The sequence below is a fragment of the Bos taurus genome, chromosome 12 (genome assembly GCF_002263795.3).
Source record: "Bos taurus isolate L1 Dominette 01449 registration number 42190680 breed Hereford chromosome 12, ARS-UCD2.0, whole genome shotgun sequence".
Classification (NCBI taxonomy): domain Eukaryota; kingdom Metazoa; phylum Chordata; class Mammalia; order Artiodactyla; family Bovidae; genus Bos; species Bos taurus.
Genome location: NC_037339.1, coordinates 2,602,976 through 2,614,998, shown reverse-complemented (window position 1 = coordinate 2,614,998; position 12,023 = coordinate 2,602,976). Strand labels below are relative to the sequence as shown.

Genomic DNA, 12,023 nt, shown 5'->3' with positions numbered 1-12,023 from the left:
TGTTTCTAATCCTTTTATATATATACTGCATATATTATAAATATGACATATCACTGAGATACTTGACATCTTTGCAATTTTTAATTATGGTGCTTTCCTCCACATTTTCTCTGTTCACTACGAGCTCCTCTGGTTTGTTTCCCCTTGTTGTTTTAGGTTGAATGTTTTCCTCAAGTGTCAGCTAATGAATCCTTGACCCCAATGAATAGTTCAGAGAAAAATCTTGTGTGAGTAGGTTTGTTAACCAGTGGGCTTCTCTGTGGAGTACTCTTGTAATAAGCTAGCAGTTTTTGAGGGAAGAGGGTCCAAAACACCAGTATCTGAAAGCCTTCTCTCTAGACTGTCGGTTGTCCCCAGGAGAACCCTCTGTCCTGTGCCTGGAGTGTGAGCTGGCTCACACTGAGCGGCGGCTGGGCCCGAACAGGACTGTCCCACTGACATCCCCTCCTCTCCTGGGACCCGCCTCTGTGTTCGGGTAACTCCTGTCTTCACGCACTACCTTGCCTCCGACCGGCACCCCAGCTCTAGAGTCTCCGCCTGAGTTTTCTGGACGCCGTCTGTACTCTTACCTGCTCAGAGAGGAAGAAATGCAGTGCAGCCAGGGGGTCGCAGGTCTGGCTGTGGCACCTGCTACCTGCGTGGGGCCACCCTGCCCCCCGGCACCCTGCTTCCTGCTGGACGCCCTGCCCCTCCTGTTGGCGCCTCCGGGCACCCGTGGCTGCTGAGCCGTTGGGTGCTCCTGTGAGGGCACATGAGTGCTTCTCACTGGGGTCCCTGTTGCTGCGGACTGAACTGTACCACCTGAGACTCATGTCAAAGCCCTAGCACCTGGTGTCTATGAAGGGTACCTGATTTGGAAACAGGGCTTTTGCAGATGCAATCAAGTTAAGGTGGGGGGTGTGTGCTCGCAGTCGCTTCAGTCATGTCCAGCTCTTTGTGACCCCATGGACTGTAGCCCACCAGGCTCCTCTGTCCATGGGAGTCTCTAGGCGAGAACACTGGAGCGGGCTGCCATGCCCTTCTCCAGGTTAAGGTGGGGAGCCCTAACCAAGATTCAGGTCCATATAAGAAGGTCACGTAAGGCCCTTCCCTGGTGGTCCAGCGGTTAAGACTCTGCGCTTCCACTGCAGGGCGCGTGGGTCTGATCCCTGGTTGGGGAACTAAGATTCCGTATGCCATGTGGTACGGCCAAAAGCAAGGGCACATGAAGACACAGAGACACACTGCGGGGCTACGTGCAGAGTCTGGGATGAGTGTGACGCGGTGCAAGCCAAGGAACCTGGAGGACAGTCACCTCCAGAAGAGAGACGGGGGGACGGGGCCTCCCTCAGAGCCTGCGGGAGGAACCCGCCCTGCCCACACCTTGAGTTTGGACACCCACCTCCAGGATCCCCACAGAGCACTCCCAGGCCCTCGGTTTGGGGAATCTGCTTGGAAGCCGTCAAGCCCCCGGATCCCAGCTTCCTCCTCCCACAGTATTCTCTTTCCTGTCTTCACATCTTGCTGTTCCAGGCTGACCATGTCTTGACTTCACAGAATTTGATGCTGGTTTTTGCTGCTCTTTCTCCTTGTGGCTTTGCGGTAACACCCAAGGGGAAAAGGAGGTAAAAACACCTTTATTATTTTATTTTAAAACCAAAGTCTCTATAGACTTTTAATTTTTTTTCTTTTTCTCTTCGAAACTAGTTCATGCCACATCTTAAGTACAGTATAGAGACTACCGTATGTAAAAGAATTAATTTCCATCTCTCTAATTAGTACACCATTCTGCATACTACTGCCACTAAACAAGAATTTATACTAACTTTCTACTGACAAATGCATCATGCAGGGTAGGCAGAAAAGGAGAAAAAATGCAGAGGAACTACCAAACACTGCACTTATGGCATATCTACTCAATTGTAGGTACATGCATCATGCAGGGTAGGCAGAAAAGGAGAAAAAATGCAGAGCAACTACCAAACACTGAACTTACAGCATATCTACTCAATTGTAGGTACTCTGGCTTCCCAGGTGGCAACAGTGGTAAAGAAAGAACTTGCCCACCAACACAGGAGATGAAAGAGGTGAGATTTCGATCTCAGTCAGGAAGATCCCCTGGAGAAGGGCATGGCAACCCACTCCAGCATTCTTGCCTGGAGAATCCCATGGACGGAGGAGCCTGGCAGGCTACAGTCCACGGGGTCGGAAAAAGTTGGACACGACTGAAGCAACTTAGCACGCCACACAGGTACTTTAGTAGAGTCCTTTCACATGTTTTCACTTAATGTTCTAAACAGTCTAAGAAGCACATAGTATAATTTCTTTTTTTTACAGCTGAGGAAAAATAAATCCCAAGGTTAAATAAGCGGCTAGGGTCTCCTTTCATTAGACCAAGAAGTCACAGCAAGGCCTAACTGCCCCTGAAGCCAGTGCCTGATTCCACGCTGTTTTCAAGGTCAGACTGTTTGGCCAGATCACCCAAGGCTTTTAGAAACGGGATTTAAAAATACGAATACTTTTACAGATAGTCAGTGAGTACAAACAGCTATTGCTTTAGTAACTACTATGCCCAACAGGCATTTGGCAAAACGTTTATTTCTGATACTGACCACACTTGGAAAGTGGTTTCTATCTGTGACTACTCCAAACTGACCTTTATTTTTAATGAGGACAAATAAAATAAAATATAAAAACAAATCTAGCAGTCCCTTAGAAACCAGTGTTTAGCACCAAGTGTTGTTGTAGGAAAAGACCTCAGACACATGATGTAGCTGGCACCTGCCTGGAGGAAAACCAGCAGCATGAGGTCACTGCCATCCCTGATAGAATGCCTTCCTCAAATGTAACAGGACACCCAAACCACGCTGAAACATACATGGTACAGATGTTCCAACAGAGTTACCTCGACTTAATCAGTTAACTGCTACACTGTTGTAACTACTACTACATGGAACACCTTATCCTCTCAAAACCAGGATACTCTGCCTGGCTGGTGCGCTGAAGCTCACTCAGCTGGCCCACTGCCAAACTGATCCCTATGGTTACACTTGGAGATTAACCCTTAGAGTTTTCAGGAAACTGAAGAACCAACTTTGTCACAGGACCTGGGGAGCACCTCGGCTACTTTTCTTTCCCTCAGGTTTTACAGACAGTTACTTATACACAAGTAATCTCTCTTTTCAGCTGGACCATTGATGCAAACATTTTCCTGCATCTCCTGAGCAGTAACGTTTCACAATCCATCCAGGAGACGTGCTATTTTCTGCTGCCCTTGCCCCCCTTCCCCACACAGCCTGCCACTTGCAGGAGAAGCCCTTGCATTCCAGTTCTCAAAGAAAAAGGATATCATCAGGTGAGACCCCCAAGCTTCTGACTCAATATTCACGTCGACTTCTCTCCACACACCCTTCCTTTTCACCATCCAGGTGCTCAAACCTGTACTCTCGCATCCCATCCCCAGGAACCTCACCCTCACTACCGCCCCAGCAAACACACATCTTTCCCCACCAGAGTGCCTTCCCTTTAGAATGGGTGGTGAAGCCAATGCCACACAGAAGACAAAGAGTCACGACCCTCTCAATGAACTACAACCTGTTTTAGTTCCAGCTATCTCCCTTCTGTTTCATTCTTTCATACCCAGACTTTTAGAAAGGACAGCCCCCATGATGCCTGCACTCAGCACTGTCTGCTTCAGTTTCTACTGTTCTACCAGAAACGCTCTGCCAGAGGTTAGAGGTGTTGTCTGTGCCCTTGGGTCCGCTCTGTGCCCGGTGAGCCTCCATCCGTGATGGACCTGGCTGTTCTCGAGCCTATGGCTTTGCGTACCGCTCTGTCTCTTGGCCCCTCAGAGACTGTTCCTTCCCAGCTGCAGTGTAGCGAGTCTTGCACATCTTCCTGCCCGGGAGGTCAGCATGACTAATGACCGTCGTCAGTACATGTGATATCGTCCGCTCCCTGCATCCTGAGTGAACCTCCACAGCGGCGCGGGTTCACTGGACCTTAACTGCTTATCCTAAACAGCTTGTCACTAGGATTACAGACTCATCAACCATTTGATATGTTCCCCACATTTGTGACTATGTCAATTAAAGATTAGTTTTCAAATGACAAAAAAATTACATTAAACATCATGAGACTCTTACTGATGCAGTCACAAATGTGGAAAATGCATCATGCATATATGTATAAAAATATAACATGTAGAAACAGAAAATTTGTAACAAACCAATAATCAAACAAGAAAAAAATTATTTTTTATTCTTTGGGGAATTTGATAAAATCAACAGATCCTTTTAGCAGGGGGTTGTCGGGGTGGGGGTGGGGGAGGGCGTGGAAAAAAAGCCCCAGCACAAAATCTAGAACAAAAACAGAGTTCAAGGAATTTCTAAAGTCCATCTACTGCTGCTAAGTCACCTCAGTTGTGTCCGACTCTGTGTGACCCCATAGATGGCAGCCCACCAGGCTCCCCCGTCCCTGGTATTCTCCAGGCAAGAACACTGGAGTGGGTTGCCATTGCCTTCTCCAATGCATGAAAGTGAAAAGTGAAAGTGAAGTCGCTCAGTCGTGTCCGACTCTTAGCAGCCCCATGGACTGCAGCCTACCAGGCTCCTCCGACCATGGGATTTTCCAGGCAAGAGTACTGGAGTGGGGTGCCATTGTCCATCTACTGACTCCTTATAAATCCAGATTCTGACCCTATGCTTTAAGAAAAGGATAGATTTAGAATGGACCAAAAACATTTAAAAGTAACAATTATAGTCCACTAAGTAACACAAACAGATACATACTAACCATAACAACTATTTCAGGGGAAGTCAAGGACATCCCTTTCTTCATACAATGGTCCTTTATCTCCTTTTCACTCAATTTAGTCTCAGCCTTCGGTGTACAACTGTGAATGCTCATTAAATGAAAGGCATTTGTTATTTCTTGCTTAAATGTCCTTTTCAAACAACTTGAGGTCCTCACTACTTGAGAATTTTCTAACCTGTTCATGCTTAAGAGTCTGTCTCATAAGGACTGACCAAAAGGTTGTCCCGCCCTGACTACAAATGGGAAAGGCCTTTCTGTCCACCCACAGGGCATCGGGCCCTGGGCAGGAGCCTAGAGTCTGTTCTCCTGTGCTTGACTGCACAGGAAAGAGGAGAGCCTGATGTTTGAATAAAATGTAGAATCACCCAAACTGTTTTACATTCCTGGCCTAGAAAAGTCTCCTTAAAAAATATTTAAGTCTTTTGACAGTTACAGGTAGTATTTAATTCCGCTTGAAAGCCCAAGTGTAAGGGTGTCAAAAACAATTAGTATTTTAATAGTTCCCTTCCTTAGACAGGCACAAATTCATCAGAAAGAGAACAAAAAATAAACTCAAGAAAATAAGCCATATTATTTGTTATGCTTTTCTACTTTAAAATAGGACATTATTATTATTTTGTTTAATGAAAATGGTAGCCCGTATTCCACTTTGATAGATAAGGTTTTCTAGACAGAGATTGGTTTGGTATTGTCCTCCCTATTTTCAGAAAAGCCTGAAGGCAGCTCGTGCTCAGTAGACACCACTGAAAATCTTACAAATTTCATAATTCTGCCTCAAGACAAATTCTTGCTGCTCATGGAAAAGGTAGGTCAAGAAATAAAGGGACTGAAGGCTGAGTGCAGAAGGGAGGGGGGATGGTTGTGTGTGAAGTTTTAATACATCGACAACAAACCTGTCCTGTGAGCTTCCTTTAGAGTTATTTTGTGAGAAATATGCTAATTCAAAGATATCTAACTAGCTTCACATTTAATTCTGACTTCCAATCCTAGAGTGGCAGAGCAGCTGTGCCTGGAGGCAATACAATCTTATTTCTATAAAAATCTCTCAAAGCTCCATATATAAGTGGAAGAGTAAAAATAGATAATCAAATCCAAATTAAGGCTATTAAGAATTGATTTAGTGTAAAGATAATATAGCAAGATTTTGTTTAGGTTATGGATGTTCACTAAAAATGTGTAATACTTGTTTGCCTAAAATTTTGATTATGTTTTATCTTATTTTGTCACAGTTAAATAGTTTTATCATTAGGGATTTTAATTGCATATAGTTTATAGAATTCTTTCTGATTACTCTATATCCATTTAACTGAAAAAAAAAAAAATTCCACAGTACCACTTAATGAAAAGAGAACCATCTAATGAGATGCAATCAAACTGCTAGCAGATGCTCCATAAGATGTGGTTGAACAATTCCTGTTTGTGAAACCTTTGTCACAAACGTTTTAGAGTCTACAGGGGAAAAGAAGTCCCTGAAGAGAGTAGAAATTACTGTACCCTGAAAAACACTGGTTCCTCAGTTGTAATACCACTAAGTTTTATAAAGATAAAAGGAAAGCAACAACTAAAGAAAAAAAATGGGGTAAACCACATCCTTGAAAGTCTTCTTCCAATCTACACTGAAGGTTCCTCTATCATGTGATCTTCCTTTTCATCCATTATCTGCTTCCATCACTGCCTGTGTCCATCTCTAAGGCTCAGTCCTTGTACTCTCTAAGTTAGAGGATTTCCTGCAGATAACTCATCTGCGTATGCAGTTGTGAGCATTTCTCTGTGAGGATCTCAACACAGAGCTCTAGACCTGGATTCTCACCTCACACCCTGATAAGCTCTCTGACTTTCTCCATTCCTTGAAGCCAATCTATGGAAATTTCAAAGTGGCTATTAGGTCCTTTCCATTCTTTGTTCTAACATGCGTCATACAAATTGCTCAGACTTGTCATTTTCCTGCTCAAAAGCCTCAAGAGTCCAAGTTCTTGGCCTGGCATCAGACTCTCAATATACTTCTTCCTTATCTGGGCCTTTATTTTTAACCAGGTCAGTTTATTCACTAATACCCAAATATGGTATGATTTTATTAAAATGCATTAATAAATATTTTGATTATCTTGAGTTACTATTTTCTATCAACTATAGAAAATCTTTAGATTTCAAATGCACTGTGTTGAGTAAAGAAATGAGACAACGCCCTGTACATATTAGTAGATGCTTTCATTTATTTACTGTTGTTAAACTTTGCTTGATTAAGCAAGGGAAAGAAATCAAATTAATAAGTTACTCCACACTGCTAAGGAGTGAATAATCTAATCAAGATTGAACCTCACCCTTCACATCTGATGCAATAATCTTCAAACCTGTGATGATCAAATATCTCCTTCTGATGACAGATAATATTCTAGGAAGAAGATGAGAAGGAGTTACTTGGTCACAGTTAGGGCTTTAGCAAGTGACATACTAAGGCCTACATATTTGGGTAACAACCGCAGATGTGATTTTGCTCAATGTACATTAATTGTTCTATTCAAGTCTAAGCATAGACATGTCTATATTCATTCAACACATTCTTACTAAAAACATCCATGTGTCAGGCATGAACCCAGCGAACAACTGGGGCTTTAGCAGTTAACAAGGCAGAGACCTTCCTTGCCTGCACCGATAGGACTGAGGAGTGATGAGGCAGACACTGTATGAGAACTCTTTAAGGGAAATGCATGGTGCAAAACGGGAAAAACCAGGGTGCTAGAAAGAGCATACAGGTACTAGTAAGAGCAAATAGTTTTTTTTTTTTTCAGTTTAGTTTTAATTGGAGGATAATTGCTTTATAGTATTGTATTGGTTTCTACCATACAACGTGAATCAGCCCTAAGTACACATGTCCACTCCCTCTTCAAATTCCTTCTATCATACCCCACCCATTCCACCCTTCTAGCTTGAGCCCACTGTGTTATGCAGCGACTTCCAATTAGCCATCTATTCTACATGTGGTAATGGAATATTAATCAGCCATAAAAGGGAATGAATTTGAGTCAGTTCCAGTGAGGTGGATGAACCTGTGTGTGCTCAGCTAGGTCTGAATCTTTGTGACCTCATGGACTGTACTGCTCTGTCCGTGGGTTGAACCTGGAGCCTGTTACACAGAGTGAAGTCAGTCAGAAAGAGAGAAACAAATGCTGTCTATTAGCACATGTACATGGAATCTAGGAGAATGGGACCGCTGAGCCTACTTGCAAGGCAGGAACAGACACAGACAGGAGCACAGACTGTGGACACAGAGAGGGGAGGAGAGTGGACGAAGGGAGAGAGGAGCACTGCAGGGCGCACAGCCTTTCAGGGCTCAGACTGGGAGGGCGCGCATATGCTGCTTCTGCTTTTTGCCTCACTCTTGCCATCAGGGTTTTGCCTCATTTCTGTTTATCCTTCAAAACTCAGCTTTGATTTCAGGTCCCTCTAGAGGCCAAATCTGAACTGTCTCATAAAGTCTGGATTGGTCTTTACGGTATTCCAAAAGCTCTGTGCATTACTGCTATCTTGGCATTAACCAGACACATGAGATCTGTTACTCAGCTGTCTCCTAACTGGCTGGTGGATTCTTAGACGGTATCTCTGCATCTAAAATGTCCAGCAATGCTTAATACATTTTGCTAAACAACTGAGTAAGTGAAGGCTTAACAAAGAAAAACACCACACACAATTTCTTACTAGGTCTTAACAGACAAAGCAAAAAATAAAACAGCTAAAGGTTTTAACCAAAGTATTTTGAGTAGAGGTTTAGTCCAGCACAAGGGCTGGATTATTCAGTGTGTACAACTTCTCTGTTTGTGAGGTTTATAGGAGTTAGAGTGCTTCAGGTCATCTTTTGCCAAAATATATCTTGTGAAACTTTAGCTCCAAGGTCTCAGAGGATACATTATCAGGATTTTCTCATTCTGAAATAAAAAGACTCTTTCTAGTCTACACACACACACAAAGTCTATATTTATAATCTAAAACTTTCATGATCTTTCTAACAGTATAAGTTTATTAAATTAATATAGATATTTTAATAGAGTTTATTAAAAGAAATAAACAATGGTCCTAATTCCAGAAGGTGATTTATTCTTGCAATCCAAGACTCAGATAAAAGTGCTATCTAGTGTTTCTACCTGGGAACAAGGGAGGAGACAGACCAGAGGCTAGAAAATGTCCGAGTGCGTGTGAGAGTGTATCTCAATAGCATGAACTTATGTCACAAGAGAAAGAACATGGACATACGTGGCTCATCAGGATGATGAGAAGAGGAAAAAAAAGTGATTCAAGCTGCTGTGTTCAGACACGACATAGCACAGAGAGGAAGAGGCTGGACTCGGAAGTCAGGCAGACCTCTGTCTGAAACTTGGCCACAGGACCAGAGGCAAACTATGAGACCTGTTCAATTTTTGGTTATATTTTACTATAAAATAGAGATAAAAACAATGACTATCTGATAGGATTATTAAGAAGATTAAAAAGGATATATATAAAGCATTTCAACATACTGCCTGGCTTCTAACTCAAATAACTCAATAAACAAAGTAATGTAGTAAAAATTAGCCTATTAATACTATTATTACTATTAAGATGCAAAGATAATTAAAATATTGTAGAAAATCTCATAGATCTTTGAAAAATAATAAGATATCAACTACTATATATTTTTAGAAAATGCAAGTGTCAGTTGTTAGTTTTAAGTACATGAAGTGAACTTGCTTCAGTCGTGTCCGACTCCTTGCGACCCCTGTGGACTATAGCGTGCCAGGCTCCTCTGTCCATGGGATTTTCGAGGCAAGAATCCTGGAGTGGGTTGCCATTTCCTTCTCCAAGTACATGAAAGTAAATAAAAAAACAAAAGGGGTTTACATTACATTTCAATCACATAGTTCAGTTGTAAGGTTAATATTTTTAGCGAAAACAAAGTAATTTTTCAAAATAGATTTAAAAATGAATTCTAAAATGTATCTTTTCAAAAAACACTCATGATCCTTGTTGTAATGTTCTTAACCAAATTCTGCATTTTTCAAGGTCTAGTCTAATAAATCTGCCATTATACATGTATCTTTAAAAATCACTCTGTTCATTTGAATTTTGTTTTTTACTTGGTGAGAAACATAAAGGGAAAACATAAATATCAATGGAAATAAGTTTTTAAAATACCTTAACCCATTACATGTATATTAGAACAGAGAATTTGATCTTTAAGATATATCTCCTTTGATTTGCTATATAATTTACTTGCTTAATTATCACAAAAGCTTTAGACTTAAGATAGTATATCAGCCTTGATAGAAATAGAAGTGCAATTCTTACCTGCTTTTTTCCTCTGGATCAAAAATATCACAATTCATAATTATAGACAAACCTTTGTAGCCTGGACACGTTACTAACATTATAGTCACAAAAGGACTGTTCTTCTCAAGGCCAGTATACAAATTTATCTTAAAAAGTTTTCCCCTTCATAGCAGCCAGAATACTTAAGCACAGCATGGGTATCTGTATGCCATTATAATCATATCATATCTTGACTGGGTCTTTTCTTTAATAACTTACAGTGGGGGCTGAGTTATTTCACATACTGCATTAATAATAATAATTAAAAAATCTAAGTACACATATGCCATCAAATAAGAAACATGATGGGAATCAACACTAATATTACAGTTGTGTCACTAACTAGCTCTGTACTCTTAAAGTTCTCAGACTGTCTGAGTTTCTCTATTCTCTACACTTTTTGCCAATATTTAGTAAATAATTACCCAAAGCTAGGAATTAATTATCCACAGTGAATTTTTCTGACTTAGTACAATTTTTTCTTCCTATTTCTAGAATAGATAAAAGCAAAACAATAAAAACAAACTGTTGAAAAAAGTCAAAAGATCTATTTAAAATTTTGGTGTACATTTTTTACCTTTTCTTTCATTTATTAAGCATCTATTATGTATACTTCATCTTGATCGGTAAGCATCTACACATCTATTAAAAGATCATTACATTCATGCCCCTTTCTATTTACGTCATATTCTTTTTAGGTTATTGTAGAAATCCGACATAAGTTTTTCTGTTCAGTCACACCTTAATACTTCTAGAACGTTAACTCATCTGTACACAAAACAACCCAAATAAAGTCTGTCAAGTATCTTTTCATTTATAAATCTAGTAAACTTTGCTAACACCTCACTGGATAAATGTCAGTCACGATGGATGAATTTGATTTTGACTAGGAAAGGGAAGCAGAAACCATAATACACAACAGTGAGAGAAAGGAAGCCAAAGTAAACAAAGCCCGATACACACGAACTGGCGTCTTGAAGACAGAAAGAGGGCTCCATGCACCGGGGGTTCAGGAGCCAGCTGGGGATGTAGGAAGGAGCCAGAATCAGATAAACATGGGAGACGAAGGCAGCTGGCCTTTCTTAGTGATTCTAGCACACCCTTCCACAGTAATACCACATGAAGCTCATCTGTGTTAAAGATCTGGCCGCAGAGCTAGTCACAGTGTCTCACACTGTACTGGCAAACGTGGTAGAGTAAGACAGGTAACAATTCAATATTTCAAACTGTATCTTAATGTAAAGCAAATACACTGCTCAAAATAGGATTAAGAGAAAACAATGTTTTTGAAAGGAGACATTGGACAACAATGATTATAAATGTGTGAGGTAACTTCAAATAATAATAATAAAAGCAAACTGTGTACTTGAGACCTGAAAGAAGAATCTTTGACACTACCTCAAGGCACTAATGGAGGGATGGAAAAACATGAGTGTACAATCTCATCACAAATATGTACATCCACACATTTTTACTACTTTAGTCACATTGAAACTCAAGAACATCACAGCAGCCTACTAAAATCTCAGATCAACAGGATAAAAGTAGATGAGAAGAATGTGCAATTTATGAATACGGTTTATTACCATGGTTACAAACTTTCAGAATAGGCCTCCGAGACGCTGGACTGAGACTCTGCCGAATATCTGTTAAAAATACATATATATAAAAGAAACTTAATATAGAGCTCTGTTCACCTCAGGAAGTATAACAATGTTAGACATTTTTCCAAGGTTAAGTATTTCTGGAAGCGATGCAATGCTTCAATACCCTGATATACTTGAAGCAATAATGTTATGACTTTTACTTCTCATTTAATTATGCTACTGTGAACTCCACTGGGATAAGGTACATATGGTCCCTTAGATGAGACCTGTCCCACTAATCAG

General features: G+C 40.9%; 1 protein-coding gene across 1 annotated transcript in view; it reads right to left on the bottom strand.

Moving 5' to 3' along the window:
• The window catches only part of DIAPH3 (diaphanous related formin 3), a 563,614-nt gene that overhangs the window by 129,449 nt on the left and 422,142 nt on the right, over nt 1-12,023 (bottom strand). Inside the window, 1 exon segment of the mRNA NM_001192614.2 lies at nt 11,721-11,780. Within this exon segment, the coding sequence (NP_001179543.2) occupies nt 11,721-11,780 (60 nt within the window).